This window comes from Rhinolophus ferrumequinum, chromosome 21 (genome assembly GCF_004115265.2).
Source record: "Rhinolophus ferrumequinum isolate MPI-CBG mRhiFer1 chromosome 21, mRhiFer1_v1.p, whole genome shotgun sequence".
NCBI classification, from domain to species: domain Eukaryota; kingdom Metazoa; phylum Chordata; class Mammalia; order Chiroptera; family Rhinolophidae; genus Rhinolophus; species Rhinolophus ferrumequinum.
In genome coordinates, this window is record NC_046304.1 from 9,590,479 (window position 1) to 9,603,729 (window position 13,251).

Sequence of the window (13,251 nt, forward strand, 5' to 3'; positions counted from 1 at the left end):
TTTTATAGATGAGCAACTCAAGGTCCAAAAAGAAAAAAAAAAATGACATGCTGAGAAAAATTTGATGAGAGGATGAAAGGCAAGTGGTTGGGCTGGAAAAAACAAACAAACCTCAGGATGAAAACCATAAATAATTCCGTCTAAATCTGTAAGGGAAACAGGGAGGCTAGAGGGAAAAAAATGAGTCTATAAATAAATCAGATAAAGGACAGCAAGGGTGGAAAAATGGCAGACTCACTGTGGGTGACAGTCACTATTTCCATACTGATGTCTGCTGGCAGGCACAGTCTCCTTTGATGAGGGTCAGGGGCATTCAGTGGACATGCACTCCTGGGCATCACCCTCCGGAACCACGGTCGTCTCGTCCTCCCTTCTCCAACAGCCCCCCGTTTCTGCTTCTTGTCCACTCTTTTGATTGAATTATTTTTTTCCTGACCCACATTAGTCAGTTTTTTGCCTTGATGCCATTCTTTGCATGCCCCGTCTTTGTCATTTGTCTTTCCCTTCTGCCTGATAATTCTGGAGGGGTAGAAATTTGTAGAAAATATTTGAACGAGGGACTCTCCATTAGTTGTCAAATAAGGTTGAAGGGACTTAGGCAAGCATGTAGATTCACACTGTGTTCAAATAGTTTATGTCCACTGTGAATAGTGCTCCCGGGGTGGGACCCAGAGGACCTGCCAACCATCCACTCAGGGTAGAACCTATCTGAAAGAAACTAGGATTTAGGATAATGTCGAAATGATTTCATGCACACTACTCTTAATCTTTTTTTACAGAATTGCCTGTTGACGTGTCAAAATGTAAGGTCCGAACATGCCCTGGGTAGGAGATGCTAGGTTCAGCCATAGACAAGAATAAATACATCCCCTCCACGAGCTGAACGACAGATGAAGTTCACGACTCTCTAAAAATGGGGTGGGTAAACTTAGGTGCATTTCCCAGAAGGTTGTGAAATGGAAGGTGGGTTTTTTTTCCTATAATTTTTTTATTTCAAGAATGTTATATAAATGCAATCCTACAGTATATATAACCTTTGGGGTTGGCCTTTTGCACTTTGCAAAATTCACTGGAGATTAATATAAGTTGTTGAGTGAACCAATAGTTCATGCCTGTCTATTGCTGAGTAGTTAGTATTCCATGATATGAATGTGCCATCGTTTAACCATACACCTGTTGAAGGACACCTGATTGTTTTCAGGTTTTGACTATTATGAATAAAGCTGCTTTGAACATTTGTTTACATGTTATTATGTGACTATAAGTTTTCATTTCTCTGGAATAAATCCCCAAAGTGGAATTGCTAGATTTGGAAGGCTTTTTTTAAAACTCTGTCATCAATTATATGTCAGCAAAGGTATTTTTCCAGCTTCCCGTGAATGCATCTCCCTTGTCCTCTAAGGATCTACCTTATATCAGCCGGTGATACACTAAATCCACAAGCCCCACACCAACTTGTTCCAAGAACTGGAAGGGCTTTCAGTTCTCAGAGCACGACTAACTGGAATCTTCTACTGACAGTTCGGAGAATTGGTAATAGTTATAACTAAGGTTTGCTAATGAGCTCACTTAATATTCTCAATAACCCTATGAATCAGGTCCTGTTATTATTTCCAGTTCACAGATGAGGAAAGCAAGGCACAGAGGAGCTTAAATAACTTGCCCCAAGTCAAAGAGCGAGGCAGTGGCAGAGAAGGCTTTGCACCCAGGCAGTCTGGCTCCAGACTGGTCCATTAACGACCATATGATGCGATAACTAAAGACTCAGGGCTGGAGAGGAGTTGAGAGAGGACACGCTCCAATATCAACCTACAGATGAGGAAAGACCAGACAGATGAAGTGACTTCACTAAAGTCATTCAGCTACGTCATGACAGTCTCTACCCAGGTGCTTGCCTTCCTATGGCAAGATGAGTCAGAGTGATGTCATTCAATCAGGTGTGAGGCTACCCAAAGGCCAGGCCAGCCAGGACCTCAGAAATCCTTTCCTTCAGATCCAAAGGTTAGACAGAAGGAGCTGAGGGTCTGTGCCACACAATCCCAGATTAGGCACCCCAACAAGCCCAGAGAAACTTGATTCCATGGGGTTCCACCTAGGTCTCCCGCGGTGTTCAGACCACATTCACTACATATACAGAATTATTTCTCAGAGCCAGTCCTTCAGTCCTCCCAAAATCCTGTGTTCTCCACACAAGAATTCCACCAGAAGGGCCCTGACCCGAGGGATATAATTACCCTTGATTTCCATCCTCCATCCTCTGGGGTCATAGAGCCTCGATCTTTACCCTTGACCACACCCTGTCTGTCTCTGCCCAATCCTCTGCCCCAGGCTCTATTGTGGTGTCATCATGATGTCACACCAAATCTGGCCTTTCAGGGTATTAGGGGACCACAAGGGCTATGTAGGTGGAAAATTAATCTATGGCACAATAAAATATATCGTCGGTAGGGAGGACATTATAGAATTGAGCAATAGAAGAACAAAAATGGATCGTTGCTAGAGACTATCTGTAATTCTCTCTTGCCCAGTTTTAAAGCTGGCAGGGAAGAATTAGAGCAAGTCACACCTAGCATTTCTCTGACCACTCCGGTGTTTCTTTGGGGGGGTTAATTTGCCAGAGGCTGGTGTCAATCCAAAGAAAGCCTCTTCTGCACAACACAGAGACCAGGGTTTGGAAGTGTGAGTAATGTGTTCCTCCCATCAATGCAGTGTTTACACACGGCTTCTTAACTTCCTCAGAGTAGGGTTCTCAGTAGAGACACTTTCCTTTTTTTGTTTTTGTTTTCTTTTTAATATATGCATTCAGGTAGAATGTTGCGGGGGAGGGGGATATGTTTGAAGCACTGAGAGAGCTTGCAGGAACCCATCAATAAATAGTAAATGCCTCACAATCTGTCCAGTTTACCTCGACTGTCACTTCCAAAAGAGGGTGCTACCACTCTATTTCCCTCTGAAACTTTCCATACTTGCCAGAAAGTAAGAAAACAAAGTTTGAGGAACAGAGAGCAGAAACCTAAAAGCAGAAACATTACATTGAGGTTCACCCTGGGAAGATCAAGTTTAAAATTACATCTGGCTCGAAGCCATGGCTACAGCTCTAAGGGATGACCATGGAGACGCTAGTAATGCTTCCCTCGCCGCGTGGGGAAAACTAGTCTTCGAAGGGCAGGTTGCTGACCTGGCTGACACAGCCCAGATCCAACGGTGGTCATAAAGAAACGAAATTCGGACTTTGGGAGTCGGGGGAGGTAGCGGTTGGAACGAGTAACTGTTCCCTGCAGGCCAGTCTGGTGCTCAGACTTTTAGACTCATTGTAAGTTGCCACTGCCAACACAAGAGCAAAGCGTGTGACTGGTCTTTGGTGCAGCATGACAGTATTAAAGACTGATGCTAAACCTCACACACACACACACACACACACAAAAGACGAAAGCAATTCAAAGACTCTGATAAAAGGGCAAGAATCCAGACTTCAGGAGACAGGACGAGTGGTGTGGCTATTTCCTATGTGTTTCTGCCCACCCACCGCTTAGCATGTCCCCAAGCAGGGCCCAGACCTTGCCATGAGTGACAGATCAGTGATGTAAGCAACAAGGTCTTTAATGGCTGTGTGTGACTTAAGTAGGACTGCTACTGCGTAGGGCTGCTGTTCAAATGAGGACCTTGATTTTGGGGGCAATAGAAGCCCCAACTGGCCAAGCCCAGGTAATAGCAATCAGCCATCAAAGGTAAAGCAGATAGTCCTGTCATCAGATCTCCAGGGACGGTATGACATGCAGAAGATGCTAACTGTGGTGTGGGCTTGCCAGTAAACAAATGAACAGGTAGGCCACCCAGGTCTTAATTACTTGGAATGCACAAAAATCCTCCCGCTGTGGGAAACTAAAACCCTGACTTGTATTCAAGAGTCTTAACTTTTTATCCAATTCTCTGACTTGAGTCAGTTCACACATCCAGACCCCCTTAAATGAGAGGATGATTGGGTCCCACTGTGGAAGAATCCTCCTGATACCATGTCTGCCCTATAAGCCTGTCTCCCAGCCATTCCCAAAAGGAACAGCCACCATCTGCCTGGGCTGACACTACCCCCCAGGAACGCAGCCCACCACCAGCCTTTGTCATTCCGCATAGTGGTGTATGATGACCTGGTGATAAGTGGAGTTCTAGCCCAATTTTGCATATTGGCAGGCCCAGTGGAAACGGGGCCCTTTCCGGGGGATATTTCAACATTCTGAGTGTTTAATGGACTGTTTGGCCTCAGCAAGTCGCAGAATGCCCTTTGGTTCCCCCGGCCAAGTCTCGGGTGACCCTGTTTGCTTATTTCATAATCCTTCCGCTACCCTACGCTACCTTAGTTATGTTTACTAGTTATTTGTCCCTTCCAACTAGAATAGAAGTGGCTTGAAAGCTGGCACCTTGCCTACCTTATACACTGTTGTTACATGCCCAGAGCCTGAATAATGGTTATTATATAGTACACCCTCAAATGTTCGTAGGGTAAATGGTGGTAAGTCAGACTGTCACTGGCGCAGTCCCTCCCCATAAACAGAGTCAATCAAAAGCAAAACTGCATCCCTGGAATAATCAGAAATTAGACCACAAAGACTTAAAGCCTGCCGTGTCCTGTCACCCTTCCACCAGCTCCCCAGTTTGGTGCAAAAGGTTCGTGGGACTTGGAGAAGAGCTGCATCTATCAAAAACTTAATCAAGTAGTGAGTGCAATTACAGGGGCTTTTCAGATGTCGTCTCCTTACGGAATAAACAAACACAGCTCCTGGCACTCGGGAAAAAGCTAGTGATCTGGCAAATGCATCTTTCTCTGTTTTGATGAACAGAGACTACCAGAAGCCATATGGTTTCAACTGACAGGGTTTCATACCTTCAGAGGGGTGGACTTACTACTTCTAGTCATTCAGAGCATGAAACCCAGAGCTAGGTTCAAATCCTGGCTCTGCTACTTACCACCTGTGTGACTTTAGACAAATTACTTCACCTCTCTGTGCCTCAGTTTCCGCATCTATAAAATGGAGAGAAAAGTACCTACCTCAAAAAATTATTATGAACTAAATGAGTCGATACTGTGAAGTGTTTAGAAGAGCATCTTGCACACAGTAAGTGCTATAAAAATGTTAGCTAGCTGTAACCATTAAGGGTTCACCTTTGCAGCTCCAATACATAATCAAGTCAGCAGTTGCTTGATTAACTCACCAGCCCTCAGGACAGCATGCTGGTGCTGGTTCACTGGAGGTGACATCCTGCTGATGTGATCTGGAAAGCAGGCTGTAGCTAGCATGTACCTCTCCGTTTGTTCCCAGAACTGTAATTATGTAACTCCTGTGGATTATGAACTCGTTTCCTCCAGTCTTCCTACCTTTCTCCTCCAACCCTGTGGGCCCTTGGAGTTTCTGACACCACCAGTAGGACCTCCCAGCCTCAGATTGTGGACCTGCAAACACTTCCTTCTACTAGAGGAAGAGAGCGGGAATGGAGAATAAAGGAAAGGGGCCCCAGACCTGGAGGACGCTTTAGGAGTCAGGAGTGAGCTCTTATTATCAGACCAGTGACCATGCCTCAGGAGCAGGGCTAGGTTCAGGAAGAATACTTTGACTTGCAGAGAAATGGGAGGCACGTTCTGCCCCACTGAGCTAGCCCAATCACTGGCTATGCTCCTATCAGCCTCAATGGCTTTTAACCTTCCACAAACTCCAATTCACAAATTTCCAGGGGCATCTTTGTGATTGGAAAAAAGCATCCAAGTATTTCTGCCATGCTTCCTCCATAAGCATCGTATGACCAGGTGCCTGCAGCCTCACTCAGATGCACGGCCAAGGTGAAACCAGGCACCAGTCCTGGCAGAAATCTGACCCAGTCCTTTCCCCCGTTCTGTTCTCACAGCCTTCCTTGCCAGGTCATTCTACAGGGGGAAACAGCCTCAGGGAAGGAGATACCAGGGGGCCTCAAGCATCCTTGTTGAAGACCCCAAAGGGTAGATATACCCACCAGTGTTCATGTGTAACTGACTCTTTACAAACCTCCAAGTTCAGAGCCTAGTGCAAATACTCCAATTTGTGATGCACTATGGAAAATACTGGGGTAGATGGATGGCTCAGTTGGTTAGAGTGCAAGCTCTTAACAACAAAGTTGCCAGTTCGATTCCCACATGGGCCAGTGAACTGCGCCCTCCACAAGTAGATTGAAAACAATGACTTGAGTTTGGAGCTGAGCCGACTTGAGTTTGGAGCTGAGCCACTGGTGGGCAACCAGTTGGCTCAGTGGTCAGAGCGTGGTGCTCATAACACCAAGGTCACGGGTTCAATTCCCACATGGTCCAGTGAGAAGCAATCGCTTAAGCTTGGAGCTGAGCTGCCGGTGGACGGCTGGTTGGCTCAGTGGTTAGAGCGTGGTGCTCATAACACCACGGTCACTGGTTCGAGTCCCACATGGGCCAGTGAGCTGCACCCTCCACAACTAGATTGAAAACAATGACCTGACTTGGAGCTGAGCTGCGCTCCCCACAACTAGATTGAAAAAAACGACTTCACATCCTGGAAAAACACACTGTTCCCCAATATTCCCCAATAACAAAAAAATTTAAAAAAGAAAATATTGCTAATACTAGGGACCCGCTCATGATATCCAAGGGTATTCTAAAAATTGAGGTCTTATAGAGGAGAAGCTTGGGGGTACATGTCTGAGTCACACCCCAAGCCCTTAGAGGACAAAGACAGTGAGGCCGCACTTCAGAAGAGCATGGGAGCTAAATATGACAAATGAGAGTCAACTGAAGAGAAAGCCCCAGATAGAGCAGGAAGACTCCTAGACTCCCATCACCCAGGAGGGCATGGAGGGCTTGGACAATCATATCTTCCACACTGCCTGAGAGCACATCAACCAGACTGGAAGAGAACCTGGACTTCTTTTGAAATGCAAACCCACGGGTCCATCTTCTGGCACACATATGCCCTCTGGATGAGTCAGGAGCCTGGGTCCTCCAGCTTTCTCTCTGTTATCTTACTTCTTGCTATCTTAGAACTCTTGCTCAAAAGTAAGCAGTCTTTCTCAGTGAGGGAAAAAAATAGCAGCGACATACCAATGAGTCACGCAGCATGTATGAGGGAAAACTGAATTTTTGGAATTGTCTTCAACAAGTGGTTCCCATCAGAAAGGAACTACTTCTAGAAAATGGACTATTTAAGTACAGATCCACCACTAACCTCAACTGTCAAGCTACAGGCCTGGGGTCAGGCTTAGCAGTTTCCCAGGAAGTAGTGACAAGATATTTGTTAGAACAGCTACTGAAGAGTGTGCAAAGTTCTAGGAAACGGGACAGTCAGATAGGCTCAGCCTCTTATATTCTCACAAGTACGAAAGAGACCTCTAGAGAGAGACCCAAGGAGTTTCTATTTCTTATAAACAGCAAGGGGGCGTCCGGATAGCTCACTTGGTTAAAGCGGGAGCTCTGAACAGGGTTGCCGTTTGAGTCCCACATGGGGCAGTGAGCTGCACCCTCCACAACTAGATTGAAGACAATGAGCTGCCACTGAGCTGCCGGAGGGGTGGCCGGATGGCTCAGTTGGTTAGAGTGCGGGCTCTCGACAACAAGGCTGCTGGTTCAATTCTCACATGGGATGGTGGGCTGCGCCCTATCCTGCAACTAAAGATTGAACATGGCGACTGGACTGCACCCTCCACAACTAGACTGAAGGACAACAACTTGGAGCTGATGGGCTGGAGAAGCACACTGTTCTCCCATATTCCCCAATAAAGTTTATTAAAAAAATGAAAGAAAGAAAAAAAAACAGCAAGCCATTTTAATTAAAAGCATTTTAAAATTTCAGAAACAAATAACAACTGTCTGATATCAATAGCAATGAGCCAAGCTGACGCAGCAGGAACAAAACAAGATCGTTTATCAAACTTGAATAATTCAGATAGCCATTTGCATGTTTCACTGATGGGCTTTTATTAAAATTGTACATAGATCCCATACTGAAATTTTTTTTTTAAAAAAAGAACTTTTTTCCTAGTATCAAAATAGTTACTTTTTTAAATACCTTGAAAAATCTTTAACACAATTATTTTATATATTAATTATTCTCCTAAAATCTTAATCCTCTCTCTCTTCTAGAATCTTGCATTACTGTCACTTCCACTTTTTTTTGACATCTTTAGTGTTTTATCCCAGAGAAGCATTAAAAGGAAAAAAAGGTTTTCCTGTAAAGTCAACTACCGTGTTTCCCTGAAAATAAGACCTAGCCAGACCATCAGCTCTAATGCGTCTTCTGGAGCAAAAATGAATGTAATATAAGACCCGGTATTATATTATATTATATTATATTATATTATATTATATTATATTATATTATATATTATACAAGGTATTATATTATGTTATATTATATTAGACCGAGTCTTATATTAATTTTTGCTCAAAAAGATGCTTTAGAGCTGATGGTCCGGCTAGGTCTTATTTTCGGGGAAACATGGTATTTAAATTAAACATTTTGTAACACTAGGAGAAGCCAATGACAATATTTGATTTGATACTTAAGATTTGTATTAGCTAGGCTTCCCTACAGAGTTATGCTGTAAGGTCTGCCCACATCCAATCGCTCTTCAGTGCAGGTACTGAGGTCCTGGAATTCAAAGAAAACAGTCCTTGCCCAGAAATAGTAATGCTGACCCAACAGCACCCTCTGGTGTCCTGTAAGTATAAAAGCAGCCAACAATACAGGAAGGTATGTGGATATGAGGTGTTAGAAATCTATTATAGATGACGAGACCAAAAAATTTTCATTTTTCAGGGGTCACAAGATAACTGGCTGCCCCAAATCCCACTCTCAACACAGGCTACCTATAGCTGCTCCGTGTCGAGTTGAGAAAATGCCAGTTTCACACAATACTGGAATCCACCATCAAAAGCTGGACTCTGGTAATGTTTTCGTTCGACCTAAGGAAAGAGTGTGGTATTTCACTTTTTGCAAGGTGCTGAAAGAAGTCTGTTCCCCAGGAACACTCCTTTGTGACGTGCTCAGGGCACTGGCCCTTGTGGGCCTGCTGGCCTTTCGAGGGAGGTGGAGAGAGCTGGGCGCGGACTGAACAGCCCCCTCCAGGCGGCTGGTCGGGCCCCTGACCAGGCTGTCCTGAATCCTCAGGGAAGGGGACGAGCCTTGATCCTGCTCATTCACAGCTGGGCTCAGCCTGCCGCTCCCCAGGGAAGCTGCGGACACCTGGGGGCCCACCGCAGCCCTGTCATACTTCTTATTCTCTTTCTTCCAAAACATAGACCTCAAAAGGGTAAGGGTCCCCTGCGAGAATCTGTCTGTCTCAGAGTCCCTCTCTTCTGCCTTAGCCCTGAACTTGGCTAAGGGATTTCGGCGACTGTCTACACTGTTTCTAGATAATGCTGCTGCTCGTGAAGCCTCCTTGGGGGAGGGAGCTCTGCTACTGCTCCCCACCTGGCCACTTCCCTTCCAGCTGGTGGTCTTCTGACCCTCTGGCTGGGCTCGTTTCTCATTGTCCATTGAAGGCATCACCGTGAGGGGCAGCTCAAACTGCTTGGGAAGCCTGATATCCTGTCTTGTGTTTTCCTTCAATTTCATTGCTGTGTTTAGACCGTCTGAGATTCCAGGGCCTGCACCACGGCTGGGGTGGCCTGAAGGGCAGGGCACTTCGGCCAGTACTTTCTCACTGGCTCGTCCACTATCGTCACTCTTAGCAGAGAGGGTGGCATTTGACCGTGTCACCACTGACTTCTCATCCCCGCCAGCAGCGCCTGTCAACAGCGGCACGATGGACTGGCTCGTGGATCGAGGTCTCCGTCTGGACTCCAAGTACTCCACCAACTCGACAGATGCAACAACTGGTTTCTCCCTGTGTCCAAAAGACCACCGGAGGGGCATGGTCTTGAAGGTCCCCTGCTTGACTCGGGACGGGGTGGGCGCCTTCATGCTGATGCTTCTGCCTTTTATACCTCGTACCAAAGGCCTGGACTCCAGCCCTCCTGAAAGAGACACCAAGAGCATCAGTGCCCAAATATGCCTCCAGCTGCAGGGCCAGTCATTTCACGGGCATTGATTGAGCCCCTCTGATGAAGCTAGCACTGTGCTGGCCTTTTGGGACACAGTAGTGACTAAGACACTATGGTTCCTTCCCTTGGGAGCGTCATGTTTTCATTCACTATTCCACTGAATCCATTTACAATTCTGAAACCCTGGGGCAAACCAGTGCCAAAGAAGGTAGCTAGATTATAGGTAGCTACAGGCCCAGGCAGTGCAGACTCCCAATTAAGCCCAGTCTAGTCCTAGGATTTAACAGCATTTTCATGCATCTTTAAATAGTCCTATGAAACAGAATGCTCAGCAAAATTCTACTTATTGGGTCTGCTTTTCCAGGTCTAATTAGATGCATGTACCTTTCAAACGCAAGAATCTCGACATCCTACCCCGGGCTAAAAAAAACTGAATTGTGTGTCTGATTTTATCAGAGCTGCCACATATGCCTCCATTGGGTGTTTTGCAACATCTGCATATAGATGGAAAGATGTTTTTGATGTATACTGTTAAACGATGAATAGAGTCTAGAAAAACTTAGCATAACCCAACTTGCAAAATAAATAAATAAATAAATATATAAATATATGCATATATATGTATTGATGTGTGTGTGCATGTATGATGCATGCAAGTCAAAACACACAAACTCGTATGGAGAAACTAATACTAAAATGACAAGGTGCAGAGGGGGCAATGCAGGTGCTGTCTAAGACTGATTTTCCTCTCAATTCCTTTATGTATCTCAACGTTCCCAAAGGAAACATCCATAAAACCAGGGCTGTGCAGTTTTTCTAAAGAAACACTCATTCAGTTATAAAAACAATTCCATTTACGATAGCATCCAAAAGAATAAAATACTTGGGAATTAACCAAGGAAGTGAAAGACTTGTACCCTGAATGCCACAAAACATTGCTGAAAGGAATTAAAGACGACCTACATAAATGGAAACACCTCCCATGTCCATGGATCGGAAGACTTGATATTGTTAAAATGTCAATAGGCCCCAAGGTGATCTGCAGAGTCAATACAATCCCTGTCAAAATGCCAATGAACTTTTTTGCAGAAATAGAAAAAGTCATCCCCAAATTCATATGGAATCTCAAGGGACCCTGAATGGCCAGTCACAAAAAGACAAATACTGTATGATTCCACTGTATGAAGTGCCTAGAACAGTCAAAATCAGAGAGACAGAAAGTACAAAGGTGAGCAGCAGGGGCTGGGGGGAGAGGGGAATATGGAGTTAGTGTTTCATTGGTGTAGAGTTTCACATTCACAAGACGAATAGTTACGGGCATGGACGGCGGTGATGGCTGCACAACAATGTGCCTGTTTTTAATGTCACCGAACTGTACATTTAAAAGTGGTTAAGACGACAAACTCTGTCGTGTGTATTTTACCACAATAAAAAAAAAGTCAAAAGAACACTTGGTCATGAATCATTGCACCATTGAGATGCCTTGACTTACAAGATGCCTGTAATCACTGAGAAAGAAACCTTCCACTGAAACATACAACATGGTACAAGGACAGTCACACACATTTATAAAAAGATCCTAGGTCAATTATGCAAGCGTGTCACCCACAGCTGTCCACTCTCATCATGGAGCATGAGAACTCCAAAACTGAGTAAAAACCCCGGCCACCAGAAGCCCCCATAAAGAGTAGCACAGCCCACTCGCACATGCTATATGGAGAGGGACCAGGGACTCTCAGGGCCACAGGTGAGAGAGGGCTCAGGGAGGTCAGAGGTCAAGGGGTCACAGTGTAGCCAGGAGGGAAAGTGCAACACACCTCAGCCATGCTTCCCAGGAAGAAGTGACGGGAAGGCAAAGGAGTGAAATGCCCATTGATGACAGGAGGAGTTTGACCACGTCTCAGAGGTTCCTTGAGAATTTTACCTTTTCGATTTTTCAATTTGGGTATTTTTTTCTTTGAAGCACTTCAGCAGATCAGCCAGCAATAGACACAATCGCACCCAAAATACTTTGTGATTTCAGTTTTGATTTGACACCGTTACTCCGCCATTCAATTCCCATACCTCAGAGGAAAAAAATTAAAAAATTCTGGCGTCTGAGAGGTGTGTGAAGTTTTTTTCCTCTTCCACAGCCCTGACAAGGGCAGAAAGAGAAGCTTTGTATTAAGAGGACAAAGCTGTGACTTTTGGTCTTTCAAAACAACACAGCCTGTAGCCCTGGCAGGTGGTGAGATGGGTTGGCAGGGGCCCTAACACACCAACCTTCCCTTCTTCCTGGTATGAAAGGGCCTGAGGCCAGACGCACATCACCCTGCGGCTCCATTTCATGGCAACCACAGATGTCCACGCAACCCCTTTCTCCTCTTTCTCAAGGTGGCAGTGGGAAAGCACCTTTGCTATCTTTACTCGATTTCATTCTATTTACTGGGCTCTAACAGGATCTGAGAGACAGCCAAAGCTTTAGATCAATGGAGAAATAAACGGCATAAGGACAGAGGGAACAGGATATGTGGTGCTTACTATCAAATATCTTGCTTCTGGGGTAGGGGGGATAAGTCCCAGTGCTCCTCCCGTGAAGATGCTGGGGGCCAGAGACAGAGGTGTTCAGAGGACCCCCCCAACCCCCGAACACCTCTGTGTTTCTCTCCTGTGGAATCTATGGCCTTGCTCATGCCCAGTCTGGCTTGAGAACCAGAAAGGGCCTGGCGTTTTAAGCCACCTCGAGGATGTGAACAGTTAAGTTCTTCCTGTCCTGAAGGTCCTATGAGCTCCAGAGCCCCCCAAGTTCACAAGAATCCTCGTCACACTGGTGGTGCCTGTACCAATGGGGGGCACGGCCCCCACCCACCGCCCGTCCCACACAGTGGCTCTGGAGCCAGCAGGTGCTGTCCTGAGAAATGCCCCATGTGTTCCTATGTGACTTTTTATCCTCAGCGAATGAGATGGGGCATCCATGTGACCTCACAACGTGTGCCATGAGCAGGGGACAGGCAGGGGCTTCTCCTCACCATCCTTAGCCCACCTGCAGCAGGACAAGACTTTTCCTAGTCCAGCGCTTTGAGTCTCTCCAAGGGTTGTAACCTAGGCATTCAATAAATATTTGATAGGAGCCTACTGTGTACCAAGGAGTTTTCAGTGCTGGGGATACAGCGGTGTAAAAAATACAAAGCGCTTGTCTGTTATGGGGTTTGACGAAAAACAAAAATATATAATATCATGGA

At 45.6% G+C, this 13,251-nt stretch overlaps 1 protein-coding gene across 3 annotated transcripts in view; it reads right to left on the minus strand.

Moving 5' to 3' along the window:
* Window positions 1-8,410: 8,410 nt before the first annotated feature.
* USP43 (ubiquitin specific peptidase 43) overlaps window positions 8,411-13,251 on the minus strand; it is a 54,630-nt gene continuing 49,789 nt past the window's right edge. For all 3 annotated transcript variants that reach the window (XM_033091751.1, XM_033091750.1, XM_033091752.1), the window contains one exon: window positions 8,411-10,003. In XM_033091751.1, coding sequence (XP_032947642.1) covers window positions 8,916-10,003 — 1,088 coding nt within the window. In that variant the 3' untranslated portion in view covers window positions 8,411-8,915. The remainder of the gene's footprint in view (window positions 10,004-13,251) is intronic.